The sequence below is a fragment of the Myxine glutinosa genome, chromosome 13 (assembly GCF_964187855.1).
Source record: "Myxine glutinosa chromosome 13, kmMyxGlut1.1, whole genome shotgun sequence".
NCBI classification, from domain to species: domain Eukaryota; kingdom Metazoa; phylum Chordata; class Myxini; order Myxiniformes; family Myxinidae; genus Myxine; species Myxine glutinosa.
In genome coordinates, this window is record NC_136273.1 from 11,040,057 (window position 1) to 11,056,657 (window position 16,601).

General features: G+C 44.6%; 1 protein-coding gene across 3 annotated transcripts in view; it reads right to left on the minus strand.

The window, feature by feature from the left end:
* LOC137438594 (mitochondrial adenyl nucleotide antiporter SLC25A24-B) overlaps positions 1-16,601 on the minus strand; it is a 67,834-nt gene that overhangs the window by 14,774 nt on the left and 36,459 nt on the right. For all 3 annotated transcript variants that reach the window (XM_068133774.2, XM_068133773.2, XM_068133771.2), the window contains exons 8-10: positions 15,153-15,263; positions 8,036-8,203; positions 2,632-2,779 (exon numbers count right to left, since the gene is read on the minus strand). In XM_068133774.2, the coding sequence (XP_067989875.2) occupies positions 2,632-2,779; positions 8,036-8,203; positions 15,153-15,263 (427 nt within the window). The remainder of the gene's footprint in view (positions 1-2,631; positions 2,780-8,035; positions 8,204-15,152; positions 15,264-16,601) is intronic.

The following is a 16,601-nucleotide window of genomic DNA, read 5'->3' on the forward strand; positions in this document are numbered from 1 at the left end:
CCCCACCTCAGGGCCGACCGGGCGACCGGAATGAATCCCGGTGTCCCGATCCGAACCTTCAGAGCGGGCCGGCTGGGGAGTGCCAAGCACCCCGTACCTGCACTTTCCGTCCCTACGGTCCCAAATACCGGAACCACCCGCATACCACTTTATTCGACAAAATGAGGTGCGGCCTACAGCCTTAGAAAACTAATCCTATATCAGTCAATACCTCCAACGATACAGGCGCGTATTCGTGCCGCGTGACGTGGTGACGTCATCGCGCTTTCACCTTAAAATACTTTTTTGATATAAGTTAATATCCTGATATAAGCCTTAGAAAACCAACCCCACAGAAGTCAAATGGTCCAACAAAGGGCGATGGGAGGGTGATGGCAGGGCGATGGCAGGGTGATGGCCGGGTGATGGGAGGGTGATGGCAGGGTGATGGGGGAGGGTGATGGGGGAGGGTGATGGGGCAGGGTGATGGGGCAGGGTGATGGGAGGGCGACGGGAGGGCGATGGGAGGGTGATGGGATGGGAGGGAGGAGTCTGCCCCGACGTTCCGCGACAGGCGACGCACCCCCACCTCCGGGCCGACCGGGCGACCGGAATGAATCCCGGTGTCCCGATCCGAACCTTCAGAGCGGGCCGGCTGGGGAGTGCCAAGCACCCCGTACCTGCACCCTCCGTCCCTACGGTCCCAAATACCGGAACCACCCGCATACCACCCTATTCGACAAAATGAGGTGCGGCCCTCAGCCTTAGAAAACTAATCCTATACCAGTCAATACCTCCAACGACACAGGCGCGCATTCGTGCCGCGTGACGTGGCGACGTCATCGCGCTTTCACCTTAAAACACTTTTTTGATATAAGTTAATATCCTGATACAAGCCCTAGAAAACCAAACGTACAGACGTACAGACGTACAGACAGAGATTACTGGAATTATAGATAGATGATGTACATGCAGAATTTTGATCATAGCCTCAAGAAGCCGATGTTCACAGGTTGATGTCTAATGTCTGTGTACAATTTCCATTTGGAATTATATTTGCCAATATAATTCCAAATGGAAATTGTACACAGACATTAGACATCAACCTGTGAACATCGGCTTCTTGAGGCTATGATCAAAATTCTGCATGTACATCATCTATCTATAATTCCAGTAATCTCTGTCTGTACGTTTGTACGTTTGTCTGTTTGTCTGTGACCGCTGTTTCTCGACAACTACCGGTCCGATATACTTGAAACTTGCCAGGTATATTGCTGGGGACCCGAGGATGTGCCTTTTCAAGGTTTGAAATTAATCGGACAAGTACTTACCGAGCTATGCCGATTTAGCCGTTCGCCGTTCGCTTTGCCGTTGCGAATGGACCAAACCATTCATGTAAATAGAGGGGGGGGGGGGGGGGGTTCTGTGGTCGTTCGCTTTGGCTTTGCGAATGGACCAAACCATTCATGTAAATAGAGGGGGGGGGTTCTGTGGTCGTTCGCTTTGGCTTTGCGAATGGACCAAACCATTCATGTAAATAGAGGGGGGGGGGGGGTTCTGTGGTCGTTGCGAATGGACCAAACCATTCACATCGAATCATCGAATCACATCGAATGGACCAAACCGTTCGCTTTGGACCAAACCATTGCATGTAAATAGAGGGGGGGGGTTCTGTGGTCGTTGCGAATGGACCAAACCATTCATGTTTTTTTTTTTTTTTTTTTGGCAAGGAACGGGCACCCACGTACGGGCACGTCCTAGCTTATATATAGTACGGGCATGCCCTAGTCTATCTATAATTCCAGTAATCTCTGTCTGTACGTCTGTACGTCTGTACGTTTGTTTGTCTGTGACCGCTGTTTCTCGACAACCACGGGTCCGATATACTTTTAACTTGCCAGGTATATTGCTGGGGACCCGAGGATGTGCCTTTTCAAGGTTTCATATTAATCGGACAATTACTTACCGAGCTATGTCCAAAAAACGATTCAACCAATCAGAGAGCAGCGAACGATCGCGTGTGCCGAACGTGGCGGGCACACTCTGCCTCGGATGGCACATTTGAGAGCGTATTCATTTATTTCACGTTTGCAAACTATGTTGGCGTTAAACTATGTTTTACAACTAATAAAAACGAATTTGCGATTCATTCGCTTTCCTGCGCGTTTGTGCACGCGATGGCGATTTCTTTACCAAACTCCGGAAGCCGTTCGCTTTGGACCAAACCATTGCATGTAAATAGAGGGGGGGGGTTCTGTGGTCGTTGCGAATGGACCAAACCATTCATGTAAATAGAGGGGGGGGATTGTCACTGTACTCGCAAGCCGTTCGCCGTTCGCTTTGGCGTTGCGAATGGACCAAACCATTTCATGTAAATAGAGGGGGGGGATATAATTTTAGATAGATATATAGTACGGGCATATATATAGTACGGGCATGCCCTAGTATTGATAATGGAGATAATGACCTGCACAATGGAGTGCCTGACATTGACCATCGGGTAATGAGTTATTAACTGCTTTGGCAAGAACTTGCATGCTAAAACTGAAAACTGCTGAAATGTGTGAAAGGAAGGACACTCGTAGAGGCTTTTGCATTATACTTTTGCATTATTAAAGATGAACAACGGGCAATTAAAATTCGGAAGCTTACCGGCAGCCTGCATTCGAGTGCGCACCAGTACTAACGGATAGCTTGCCAGCTGACCGCAGGTGCTAGATGCTGTAGCACAGCCCAAGAGCACAAAAACACCAGGGTTTACACGCTCGTTGTGCTTTTGAAGCCACCGGTTCTTGAGCGTCTGTGTAGGACATGGGGAAGAGGGTGGGGGCTGCCTGAAAATGACTGATAGACATCGTTATGTCTTCCCCAACACCAAGATTAACAAGAAAATTTGTTGAATGGGCACGAAGGAGGCAGAAAGTGATAAAGTGCTTGTATGGGTAGTAATCTGAACGTATCAAAGTTGGAAAACAGCAGTGAACAAAATAAGGACGTATACAATCCTTTGATTATGATGTAAGGTGTAAGGGTTGGTGTACATCAGGGATCCAGAATAAGTCCACCATTGTTATACCAGAATAAGGCGACCATTGTTATCCCAGAATAAGTCCATTATTGTTGTCCCAGAATAAGTCCACCATTGTTATACCAGAATAAGTCCACCATTGTTATACCAGAATAAGTCCACCATTGTTATACCAGAATAGGTCCACCATTGTTATCCCAGAATAAGTCCACTATTGTTATACCAGAATAACTCCACCATTGTTATACCACAATAAGTCCATCATTGTTATCCAAGAATAAGACCACTACTGTATTGTTATACCAGAATAAGTCCACTATTGTTATACCAGAATAAGTCCACCATTGTTATCCCATAATAAGACCACCATTGTTATCCCAGAATAAGTCCACCATTGTTATACCAGAATAAGTCCACCATTGTTATACCAGAATAAGTCCACCATTGTTATACCAGAATAAGTCCACCATTGTTATCCCATAATAAGTCCACCATTGTTATACCAGAATAAGTCCACCATTGTTATACCAGAATAAGTCCACCATTGTTATACCAGAATAAGTCCACCATTGTTATACCAGAATAAGTCCACCATTGTTATCCCATAATAAGTCCACCATTGTTATCCCATCATAAGTCCACCATTGTTATACCAGAATAAGTCCACCATTGTTATACCAGAATAAGTCCACCATTGTTATCCCAGAATAAGTCCACCATTGTTATCCCAGAATAAGTCCACTATTGTTATACCAGAATAAGTCCACCATTGTTATACCAGAATAAGTCCACCATTGTTATACCAGAATAAGTCCACCATTGTTATACCAGAATAAGTCCACCATTGTTATCCCATAATAAGTCCACCATTGTTATCCCATAATAAGTCCACCATTGTTATCCCATAATAAGTCCACCATTGTTATCCCATAATAAGTCCACCATTGTTATACCAGAATAAGTCCACCATTGTTATCCCATAATAAGTCCACCATTGTTATCCCAGAATAAGTCCACCATTGTTATACCAGAATAAGTCCACCATTGTTATCCCATAATAAGTCCACCATTGTTATCCCATAATAAGTCCACCATTGTTATCCCATAATAAGTCCACCATTGTTATCCAAGAATAAGACCACTATTGTTATACCAGAATAAGTCAACTATTGTTATCCCATAATAAGTCCACCATTGTTATCCAAGAATAAGACCACTATTGTTATCCCATAATAAGTCCACCATTGTTATCCCATAATAAGTCTACCATTGTTATCCCAGAATAAGTCCACCATTGTTATCCCAGAATAAGTCCACCATTGTTATCCCAGAATAAGTCAACTATTGTTATCCCATAATAAGTCCACTGTAGCGGTTGCCGCTGAACATACACAATCGCCTTACACCTGCCGAGGACGCAACCACGGAGCAATCGCTGTGCCGGGCTCGCCCAGACCGCCCGGAGACGCTCAGTCTCGCCTTTCCCGGGCATGCCCGGACTCGCCTTTCCCGGGCTCGCCCGGCCCGTCCGGCGACACCCAGTCTCGCCGTTCCCGGGCATGTCCAGGCACGCCCGGCCCGTCCGGCGACACCCAGTCTCGCCGTTCCCGGGCATGTCCAGACTCGCCCAGGTCTCCCGGACACGCCCAGTCGCGCCTTTTAAGGGCAAACGCTCCGGCATGAGATATTCGAGTGCTTGTATATAATGCTGCCCGATAAACGGGCTTTTCAGAGTACCCGAGTTGATTTGATGCAATAAAGAAACTCGGACGAATTCCAGCTTTTTGTCGCGTCCATTCTTTCGATTCGAGTTGGAGCACAGCTCCTTCATTGGTGACCGACCGACATGGACACGGCAGTTGCCCTCAAACTGCCTACCTTCTGGGAGGCTCATGCGGCGGTTTGGTTCGCCCTGCGAGGCATCACCGCTGACGACACCCGCTTTCATCATGTGGTAGCAGCAGCGATCGCTGTGCCGGGCTCGCCCAGACCGCCCGGAGACGCTCAGTCTCGCCTTTCCCGGGCATGCCCGGACTTGCCTTTCCCTGGCTCGCCCGGCCCGTCCGGCGACACCCAGTCTCGCCGTTCCCGGGCATGTCCAGGCACGCCCGGCCCGTCCGGCGACACCCAGTCTCGCCGTTCCCGGGCATGTCCAGACTCGCCCAGGTCTCCCGGACACGCCCAGTCGCGCCTTTTAAGGGCAAACGCTCCGGCATGAGATATTCGAGTGCTTGTATATAATGCTGCCCGATAAACGGGCTTTTCAGAGTACCCGAGTTGATTTGATGCAATAAAAAAACTCGGACGAATTCCAGCTTTTTGTCGCGTTCATTCTTTCGATTCGAGTTGGAGCACAGCTCCTTCACCACCATTGTTATCCCAGAATAAGTCAACTATTGTTATCCCATAATAAGTCCACCATTGTTATCCCATAATAAGTCTACCATTGTTATCCCAGAATAAGTCCACCATTGTTATCCCAGAATAAGTCCACCATTGTTATCCCAGAATGAGACCACCATTGTTATAACAGAATAAGTCCACTATTGTTATATCAGAATAAGACCACGATTGTTATGCCAGAATAAGTCATCCATTGTTATCCCAGAATAAGACCACGATTGTTATACCAGAATAAGTCAACCATTGTTATCCCAGAATAAGTCCACCATTGTTATCCATGAATAAGTCCAATAAAATTGAATCACTTTGTCTGTGTCATACACCGAACCTATCCACTAAGTTCTGTCCGAATACGTCCACAACTTTTTGAGATATAGTGCTACATATATATATTGTTTATAACCCTATCAGTTAATGGTGAAGAATCACCGAAATATTTATCGTATCCGGATCCAGATATTCTCCAAACTCGAATCAATTAGTACTCGTCACACATCCAACCTATCCAGCAAATTTCGTCCGAATCCGTCCACAACTTTTTTGAGATAGCTTGCTCACAGACAAATAGACAGAGACAAAGGTGAAAGCAGAACGTCCGCCCACCTTCAGTGGCAGAGGTAGAAAGGTGAGTGCAAACCACTCTTTCAGAGAAAAAGCATATTGCAGTCCCTGCCGGTATGCCTGAACAATCTACCAGACTCTTATGGCATTGAGGCAGCTCCACAACTACAAGGCAAAAGAGATGTAGACTTTTCCAAAAACATGGTCAATGGAGCCAAGTGGAGCAGAGGAGGTGCAGAAGAGGTTGGAGGAAGAGTTATTACTTACTCAAGGACAGATGATGTACCATTTGCAGAGAACTGAGTTGAGATGTTCACTGATTGGGAAAGACCTCTATACCCACCGAAGCCTTCATAACAATGCCGTGACTGGTAGTAGTAAAGCCCACTCCCAGACAATTGGCATGTTGGCAGGTGAAATCCCCACAGGTGAAGAAAAGAGCTGGTGTGGATGGTGAATGGTTCATCAATGTTATCAGTCCAAGAGTCATTCATGGAGTCATCATTGTAATATGGATGATGCACCACACAGATTAACATCAGGTGGTTGTGGAGAATAATGTAACACCAGCAGTGTTCAACGGGTTATGACGAGTTATTGCAGAGCAATGGATGTGTGTATCGATGTCTTGATGAAAAATAACTCCACCCTACTGTTGGAGGTCCATGCTGTTAAGGAAGGGTGAGGAACATGGACAGCATGGCCAGGAAACATAAGCGAGTGGATAAGGAGTGCAAGCAAAGAGGTGGGTGGGAAAAGCAGACATGGAGCGGCTCACAGCTGGTTTATTTCCAAATCTCAAGTGCAGCAACATGAATACTCTCATCAGAGCCAGGGTGAAGAAACGAGCTGTTGAAAGCACAAAGAAAAGCAGAGATGGATGAACAAATTGAACATGGCAAGTCATAGTTATATGGATTTGGAAACAAAGCAGAAAGGATGGAGGGAAAGGGGCTTAAGGAGAAATTACAGAGGAGGTAAAGTAGAGACAGAGAGAGAGGATGCACTAAGTTTATTCTTAATTCACCCGAAGTTAGCGTGAGCAGCCATGAAAATCATGGAGGCCAGTGTGCGCATTCATCATCATCGTTTTACGGGCATATCCATGCTTGCATGTGTAAGCCGTGATTCACCTAATGGCTGCTTCGCCAAAAGGCATATTTTTTGCACATTTGAGGCATGTTTTTTGTGGCCAGATACCCTTCCTGACGCCACCGCAGAATCAGCTGTGGACCTAGCCTTTGTCAAAAGAGACATACCGTGCAAGGCAGCAGGAAGATTTGCAATCAGAATTTTCTTCTCCTAGGTGGAATGCCTACCAAGGCTGAAAAGATCCACCTACCCTGGTTGGATTGGTGAGTGTCACAGCAAGTCTGCACAATGGAGGGCAATGCACACTACACCTCTCGGGTACCAACCTATTCTGAGATCCTCCAGACATTTAGCCAGTGCCCTGAAGAGCACTGTTACCATGATGCATCACTAGGAGGGAGTCTGAAAGTTTTGGAAAGAATAGAGGCTATGTACCGGAAGTAAGGGTTTACACACTCGGCCTTCTTTTCACTTACAGAGCTATCCGGTGACCGTAGCTAAAAGCAACGAGTGGTAAATCACATCGCACCCTACTACAGCACTAGACGCGTACACCTGCCCTGTGAAAAAAAAAAACACATACACAAGCACCAATAGTCTAATGGATTTGGAATAGGTAGTTATGACGCATTGCAATAATGAATTAGTAATTGGGAATGACCAGAGAACGTTTTATTTTCATCTTTTTGTGAATACGGATTTGGACGGAAGATAAGTGAAAGGGATTAGGAGGGGTGAAGTGAGGGAGAGGTTGAAAAGACACCGAGGATGAGCGGGAGAGCATGTTGTGCCAAAGAGGAAAGAAAAAGAGTGAAGTAGTTAATAGATAAAAAAAGAAAAAAAAGAATGGTGAAGGTGTTAAAAGGAGGCTGGAGAGAGGAAATGCACATCTGAGATCTATCAAGACATTTTCAAATAACAAAACAAAACTTGTTCATGACATAAAGGGAAAGGACCAGCTTTTGGCCATACCTCGTAGATGGCGAGGTCAATGCCTGCATATGGAATGATCCCCAAAATGTTGGGCATGTAACCCTTGTAGAAAGCGCGTAGTCCCTGCCTTTGCAATATCTTTCGTCCACAATCTACTATACTGGTGTATTCTCCTGTCTGACCCAGTGCCAGGCGTGTCTTCACGACCTGTGAAAGGTGTGATACAATGGGAAATTGCTTGGTTTCCACAGCGTGCTGACGTGCAAAAGAAATGTCTCTCAACGGGATGGATTTCCAGGCTAAACGGTCGACTAAAACCACATTTCATTCAAAATGTATAAAACAAATCCACATAACTAGGGAGATATTTCCATAGGCATCTTGCAAAAAGCAAAAAAAGCGTGCACACATGTGTGAAACATGCATACATGCGGATGTGTCATATGCGTGCATTTCCATCAAGAATAAGAAGAACCAATTACTGCAGATTTGGTGGTTTATGGTACATTCCATTTACAAATACCTTTTTACATTCTCATTATCGAATAAAACAAGATGTCTGCTGCGATGATGAAATTAACAATTAGCACTATAATTATAATCATGCAAGTCTTCTCTTTGCTGGGGTGCTTAATTCATCAGATCAGAACTTCTCCAAACACAATAGACATAGCGTAATCACTCGTTTATAATCCGTAGGGATCTTTTCAGATAAAATTCTCAGGAAAATATCAGTTTATATGTACTAGTACATCTGCTCCCAAAAGGAGCAGCAGGAAGTGTCATGTTATTATCCTCTCTTGGGTATATAGATTATAGTAGATCTAAGCTCGGGTCTGTTAATTTGTGGGGGACGCGACAAGCATATAATGCCTCAAAGACATCGGGATTCCTCCAGATTTCTTTCAGTTTAGTGTTAAACAGCAGTAGCGACTGTTTAAAAAGGTAATCAAATGTGTTTGTGGTTCATTTAAAAAAATTTTTACTTCAGGTACGCGTGCCCCACGAAACGCTAAGGGGGAAAAACCTATTAGGGAGAGGGGATATTATTAGTATTAATATTGTTTTGTAATAACATTAACAATATACTATTATCGTTTTTATTACCTCCGCCACAGGAGGTGGATGCAGGTTATGTTTTCACCCATGTCTGTTTGTCTGTCTGTGAACAAGATATCTCAAAAAGTTTTGGACGGATTCGGCTGAAATTTGGTGGAGAGGTAGCGTATGTGACAAGGACAAAATGATTACATTTTGGTGACGAACCATATTTGGAACTGGATCTGATAATTTTTTAAGTAAATCTTCACCATTGAGAGATAGGGCCAAAAACAATGTATATAACGATGTCTCAAAGTTTTGGACGGATTCAGACAATTTTGACAGATTTGGATGAAACCTGGTGGACAGGTTGGGTGTGTGACGAGGAAGATTTCAATCAATTTTGGTGAATATTCGAATTCGGATCAGATAATTTTTAATTCTTCATCACTGTGTGATAGGGCTAAAACCTATATATAGTATGATATCTGATAAAGTTGTGGACAGATTCAGACAAAACTTGCTGGGCAGGTCGGGTGTGTGACAAGGAGAATCGATTCGATTTTGGTGAAGATCGGAATCCGAATCCGGATATGAGAAATTTTAAAATTATTCTTCACTATTGAGAGCTGGGGCTAAAAACGATATACAGCACGATATTGCAAAGAGTTGTGGACCAATTATGACAAAACTAGATGGATGAGTTGGCTGGATGTCAAGAACAAGCCGATTCGATTTTGCACACACATTTTGCACGCACACACAAATATTAGCCTTGCGGTCCCCATGACAATGTCAAGAATAAGCTGATTCGATTTTGCATAATGTCTGGATTCAGATCCGGCCTTTCAGTGGATAGAAAACAAACTGTTTAGCCTGGCGGAGGTATGTGCTCTACCGAGTGTCATTCTAGTTACTGTTGTAATTAGAAACGGCTTTGGAAAAACGCCATGATTAGCTATCTTAACAAGGATATACACCTTAACATGGATTTCACCCAAGGCGCTAAACTCCCTTGGGGAGGGGGGTAAATGAATTCGCTACAACCTCCATTATGTAATCCTTGGTCCTCCTGTCAAGTTTGGTTGATATTGGATTAGTAATGACAATGTATTGTGGTCACAGACAAACAGACACCAAATTGCGTATTGTTATGTCAGTGGGGTAGGGATTACCTTAGAACAGGAAGGATGTATAAATTAACATGCTCCAGATGTCGGGTAAGAACCATCACCATGTAGCAAGTTTTGTTTAGCCGGTTGTCGCGTAAGAGTGAATAATTGTGGCCATACGAGGAGGCCCTTGTGTTAACTAGTTGTAGGGATTATGTTAATTCCCCTGTTCGTCAAACCTCAGTGATTTATTTCCTATGTCCCTTTTGGCACCACACCATAGACACATAGCCAAGCCATGCAATCGCCCGCATTTAAACTCACTAAATAACAATAAAAACGACCAGGAAGCCAGGACATTGAGTGCTGCCGCTAATTACACCATTGGGAAGCACACATCGAGGTTGAGCAGGCTGAAGACACGCCCCGAGGAGCCGTGATTGGCCAGGGCGGAGTAAGAAGGCACTCACTGATTGGCAGAGAGAAGGGCGAGCAAGAAGCGGCACGCTGATTGGTGGAGAGCTGGACAATGTAGTTGTGGCCTGCGGGTATTGGTGGAGAGGCACAGATGACGTCACGAGACAGTCAATAAAAAGAACTCTCGGACCGACATTTTCTCTCTTTCCTTTTGCCCTCGACGACCTCTTGCTCCCTTGCTTCTTCTCCCTCGCGCCCTTGTGCCTGTTCATGTTCCAGACCTCGCGAGCGGTTGTGCATGGACGAAGGGCTCCAGGAAGCGATCGGACCGACCGTGTTCAGAGACACCATCAGGAGATGTGCAGAGGCAGCAGGAAGAGCGCGGCCCAAGAACAGCGGTTCTCCGCGTGGACGAGGGCGGCTTGCCACTGGAACACCACGAGGCCGGGGTGAGCGAGACGCCCGGTGAGGCCTAGCACCGCGAGAGCGAGGTGGACTGAGGCCTACTTCCCGCCAAGGCAGGGATCGCATCCGGATTCTCGCGCAGGAAGGGGAGCCTGAGACCGGGTCTTGACGAGGTGCCGGGACAGCCGATTGAGCTAAGTGCACGATAAGCCACACGTATTGTATTTTATTTTCCAGTTTATTTTTATCCTTCGTCTGTGTGTAAGTCTGGTGTGGGGGATTTCCCGTTTAGGATTATAGTTAGCGTGCATTTTCTTGTTATCTGTATTTTTCATTTAATAAACCCTTTCGTTATTTTCTGTAAATTTATAAATCCGTTTTGTTTGAATTATTTTCCACAGGTTCGGGAATTGCCGGCGGGACCACAGGTAAGCTCTTCAGCTTCCTCTTCTTCTCTTTCTTCCTCCAGCGCATATATATAGATAAAGTCCGCATTTGATCGTCGCCTCGGAGTTAAAGCTGTCTTTGGCTATTCGTGATCCTTGTGGTGTTCACCTAAGGGAATCACGCGACAGTATTTTAGTATGATAATCCACACCCCAAAAGTTAACTCCGACAAAAATGAATTCCAACTCAGGACTGGAAACTTGGTAAACTTAGAAGCAGTGTTTTGTCAATATCTGGAGAGAGCCATTTGAGATGGTGTTTAATTCATCATAACGGATGACTTCTAACTTGTATGAACCAATCTGATGTGTTGAATGTACCTCTACTCTTCCTGAGTGATATGACACATCTATCAGATAGCACAGGAAGAGCTCATTAGTAACTCTCACGTCTCCAGCGAGTCATTCGCTTATGATAATTTTCAAAGTCTGTTGTACTGCGATTCACGTATACAACAACAACAACAACATTGTTGCGATACGTGCGATTCACGTATACAACAACAACAACAACATGCATTTTAAGGTCATTTTCCCTGCTAGAGCGGGGATTAGCCTTGCGGTCCCCATGACAATCTTCTCCATTTTGCCCTTTTTCTGCATCTCTCCTTGTTAACCCCCTTGCCCGCATTTCTTCTTCCACCATCTTTAGCCAAGTCTTTCTCGGTCTTCCCTGTCCTCTACTTCCTTCCACATTCATTTCCATCACTCTTCTCAACCAGTCACTTTCATCCTTCCTCAACACATGACCAAAGCATCTCAAACTGTTTCTCTTCACAGCATCAATCACAGGCTCTATTCCCATCATCTTTCGCAATTCATCATTTGTCTTCCTCTCTCTCAACGATACTCCACACATCCACCGAACCATTCGCATTTCCACCCTTTCCAGCCTTCGTTGCTGCTCTACGTTCATTACCCATGTCTCGCTCCCATAAATCATAACACTTCTCACACATGCAGCATCAAAGACACTCCCCTCCTCGTCAGCACGCCACTCAGTTCCCAAAACTTCTTCCATGCAGATCTCACTCTAGCAACCGTTGCCGAGTCTGATCCACCTTCTCCATTCAGCATGTCTCCGAGGTAACAAAATGTTTTCACACCTTCCAGCTTCACACCGTCTCCAAGATCCAACTCGACATTTCCTCCATCTGCAGCTCCCTCTGTGCACACCTTACACTTGAATGTAGCTGCCACACTGGTTAATGACCCTCTCAAACCACTACATTTTTGATGAACCCACTCAGCGCACATTGTACATTGAATGGAGTTCACTCCGACACCCTTCCTGCACACAGCACATGGCCACTTCCCAGTTCTTTCCACCTAACCACATGCTTTACCACTTGCCATCACCTTCATTTTTCTGATATTCACCTTCAGACCTTTTGTCTCCATACATTCCTTCCACTTATTCATCTTCTCCTTCAGTCCATCCATGCTTTCTACAATCAACACCAGATCATCTGCATACAACAACTCCCACGGTAAACCCTCCTTTACGTTCCGAGCCAGCACCTCCATCACACCTACAAATAGTAGTGGACTTAGTACCGACCCCTGATGCACTCCCACCTTCACCTCAAACTCACCACTGTTCCCGTCCTTCGGCCTTACAGCTGTGCATGCTCTTTTGTACATTGCCATCACTACTCTGATCAACCATTCCTCCACTCCTAACTTCCTCAATGCCCATGTCACTACTTCACGTGGAACCCTATCGAAAGCTTTCTCCAGATCAACAAACCCAAGAAACAACTTCTTCCTCTTCTCCATATACTTCTCCTACAACTGCCTCACAATAAAAAGCACGTCTGTCGTTCCTCTTCCTGGCATAAATCCAAACTGCATTTCGTCAATCTTCACTTCCTCCTTATCCTCCTCTCCAACACCCTTTCCAATACCTTCATTCCATGCTCCAATAACTTTATCGCTCGATACGAGCCACAGTCCAGAGGGTCACCTTTCCCCTTGTATAGAGGGACGAGAGTACTCAGTTCCTAATCCACTGGAATGCGGCCTTCTTTCACCACCAGATTGCAGATCTCTGTCATTCTCTTCACACCCCAATTTCCCGCTGCCTTCAACATATCTCCCACAACTCCCGTCGGCCCTCCCGCTTTTCTACTCTTCATTGCTTTTATCGCTTCCTCAACTTCCTTCTCAGTTATCTTCTCTGCCGGTCCTAAAACTGGGTTACTCTCTATGTTGCTTTACGTGAATCTTTGTTGCTCTATGTTACGTGATTCACGTATGTTGTATTAAAACCGATCAATTTTAATTCTTCTATCGAAATACAGTCGGACCCTGATATTCGTGGGGGATATGTTCCTGGAAAATGCCACAAATGTTGAATCCGCAAATGTGGGGCCACTGTTTCAATGAAAAAAGGGGTGATAGGTTCCTGTGGTTCGTGGTTCATAAGGGAAAATAAAAAATCCCTTGAAAAACCACAAATACATGGAAAACAGGACTGTGAATGTCAAAGCAAACTGCGAACACACCCACGAAAAACCACAATTGTAAAATGGTGTGATGGGGGGTGGCTTATGTGCTCGTACAGCTGTTTTATGTGTGATGGACGTGTGGAAGTTGTTTTTAGAACTGCAATGTGCATAGCTGCTGGGAAACAGTTTATCCGTGGCCGGAAGTGATTTTATGCATGATGTGTGGAAGATGCTTTTCGAAGTGATGTGCGCGGCTGGTGGGGAATGTTTTTTTAAAATCGACAACGAACCCTTTGTGCTTCGATCTTGTGTTGTCGCCAAAGCGTATCTTGATCCCGGAAATAATTTCTGTTTTAACTGCTTGGAGTTTCAGCTTGAAGGATGATATGGTATTCTGTATTATATTACGAAGGTAGGCGTTGAGATAAAATTGCATAATTTTAAATGAACTCGTGTCATTGTCTTGTGTTAGAATTTCATTTGATTTTAGATTATTAAAAATAAAAGTTCATTTTTACTTGCATTCCATGAACCAGCCTCGCTGATTGGCGCAAGATTTACACCACATTACAGGGGAGAGAGTTACACATTAATTGTGTACAGACTAAAGGAATCGTGAGACTTAAAAAACTAGATAATTAAATAATCATTCGCAGTTCCTGATCAAAAATAAATGATAAAATAATTATTTAAGAAACAAAGCAACCCCACTCCCCATGTCATATTCCATCGATATTCTATAATCTTCTTCCCCATTTCCCTCTCCTCCCCGTGCAGAGAGTTTGTGATAATCTCTGTGAACCAGGCTTTTTCCTTCAACAGAAAACACGAACAATATTAACCTGAGATCCCTATCCATCGGTGAAAAAGGATAATCAACCAAGTATCAAGTAAGTCCGTGGGTGGGCGGGAATTTTTTTGCACCCTTCAAAAACCGCGAATATGTGGGACACAGGGTCGCAAATGTAGAAGCAGGTCACATTTTATCAACCGCGAATACGTGGTACCCACAAATGTTGGGACCACGAATGTCGGGGTCCAACTGTAATTGTTATTCAGGACAAAAACATTCGTTCAATGTTGCACAAGATAGCCCACAATGCAGTGCATTTATAAGATGGCGGCACCCAGTTTAGTTCTCCTGCATAATACGCACCCCAAATTTTGATCAGATATTTCAAGGGAAAAAGTGCGGCTTGTACACGAGTTATTACGGCATTCAGAATCGCCAACCATGTCATCTTTTCTTGCTGCCAACTTTCTGTCAACCTGACCGAGCACACACCTCCATGGGATAGATGACAGTCTGCGCAGTTGCACCAGCCAATGAGCCAGACATGAATCTTTCAGCGATACCGAGGGGCTTCCCGCTCTCCGAGCCAATTAGCTTCTTTATCTGCACACGCAGGATATAACATTCAATAACTCCATTAAGCACATCCAGAAATATTCAATAATAGGCAAAAAAAGGTTATGTTATACTACGTAAACATATTATTGACATGTTGTCATAGGAACCGACTACAATAAGCATATAAGGTTGTGACAACTAAATACAAAGAAGGAGAGATGCAGAAAAAGACATTATTTTGCCCATCTAGACAGATGCCCTACTGCCAAACTCGTCCTCATCGTCGTCGTCGTTTTACGGCCGTTTCCAAGCTTGCACGTGTAAGCAAGCCGTGATTCACCTAATGGCTGCTTCGCCAAAAGGCATATTTGAGGCATGTTTTTTTTGTAGCCGTAGAGGGGTCAATATATGGTTGAACCCCAAAACAATTGATACAAAAGGTTTTTCAATGGATTCTGGTACCATTGGGCATGCTAAATAACATACTAAAAATCTAGTAACATCTGACTTCCGGAAAGGGGTCATTTTCAAGATGGCGTCCAAGATGGCCACCGGGAGCTTAAAATGGCCATATCTCAATTATTATTCAACCTAGAAAGGTGGTTTTGGTGTCTAACCCTAGGTTTTAGGGCCCAAGGAATCCAATTGAATCAATAAAATTACCATCAGTTAATTATTTATTGACAAGTCCAAGATGGTATCCCAAGGTGACATCCTGATCCACTAAAATGGCTCTGTCGAATAGTAGTCGACCTAGAGAGATTTTTTCAGTGTGTATACCCAGGTTTAAGGCACCCAGGAAATCATCAAAATTACTTAAATAAGCACAAAGTAATCAGGTAATCCAGTAAGCCAGGTTTACCAGCCCATTAGGCATTTGTTGTCTTATACAGTTAGTCGCTATTCATCGTCATCCTCCGACTCACCAGCTAATGAACCAAGTGTGTGTTTCAGATTGGAGATAAGAGTGTAATGTGTCTACACCACTGCCACCTGTGACTCCAGTCCACAGTATTCAGTGATCATTACAGACAAAGGTTTGTACAAAGCTTGAGAGGTTATGACAAGGGACAGACTATTTTATATTGGGGAGGGGGGGGGGGGGGGGGGGGGTGGGGGAATGAAAAATCTGACAAACAATTTATTTTCATCTCAAAAGGAATACGTATATTATTTGGTACATGTATGCATAAACAAAATCCATATTTTTTAGACATTTCCAAAAGAAATGTACACTTGTAATGCTCCAGACAGTCTCTTGAAGGTCATTCATTGTAACTGCTCCACTGCCTGCAAGACACTCCGCTGCTCTTGTAGACGATATGGACTACCATGTACTACTGCCTGTGGACCGTGCCAACTTGAAGAATGTGACAATCCACA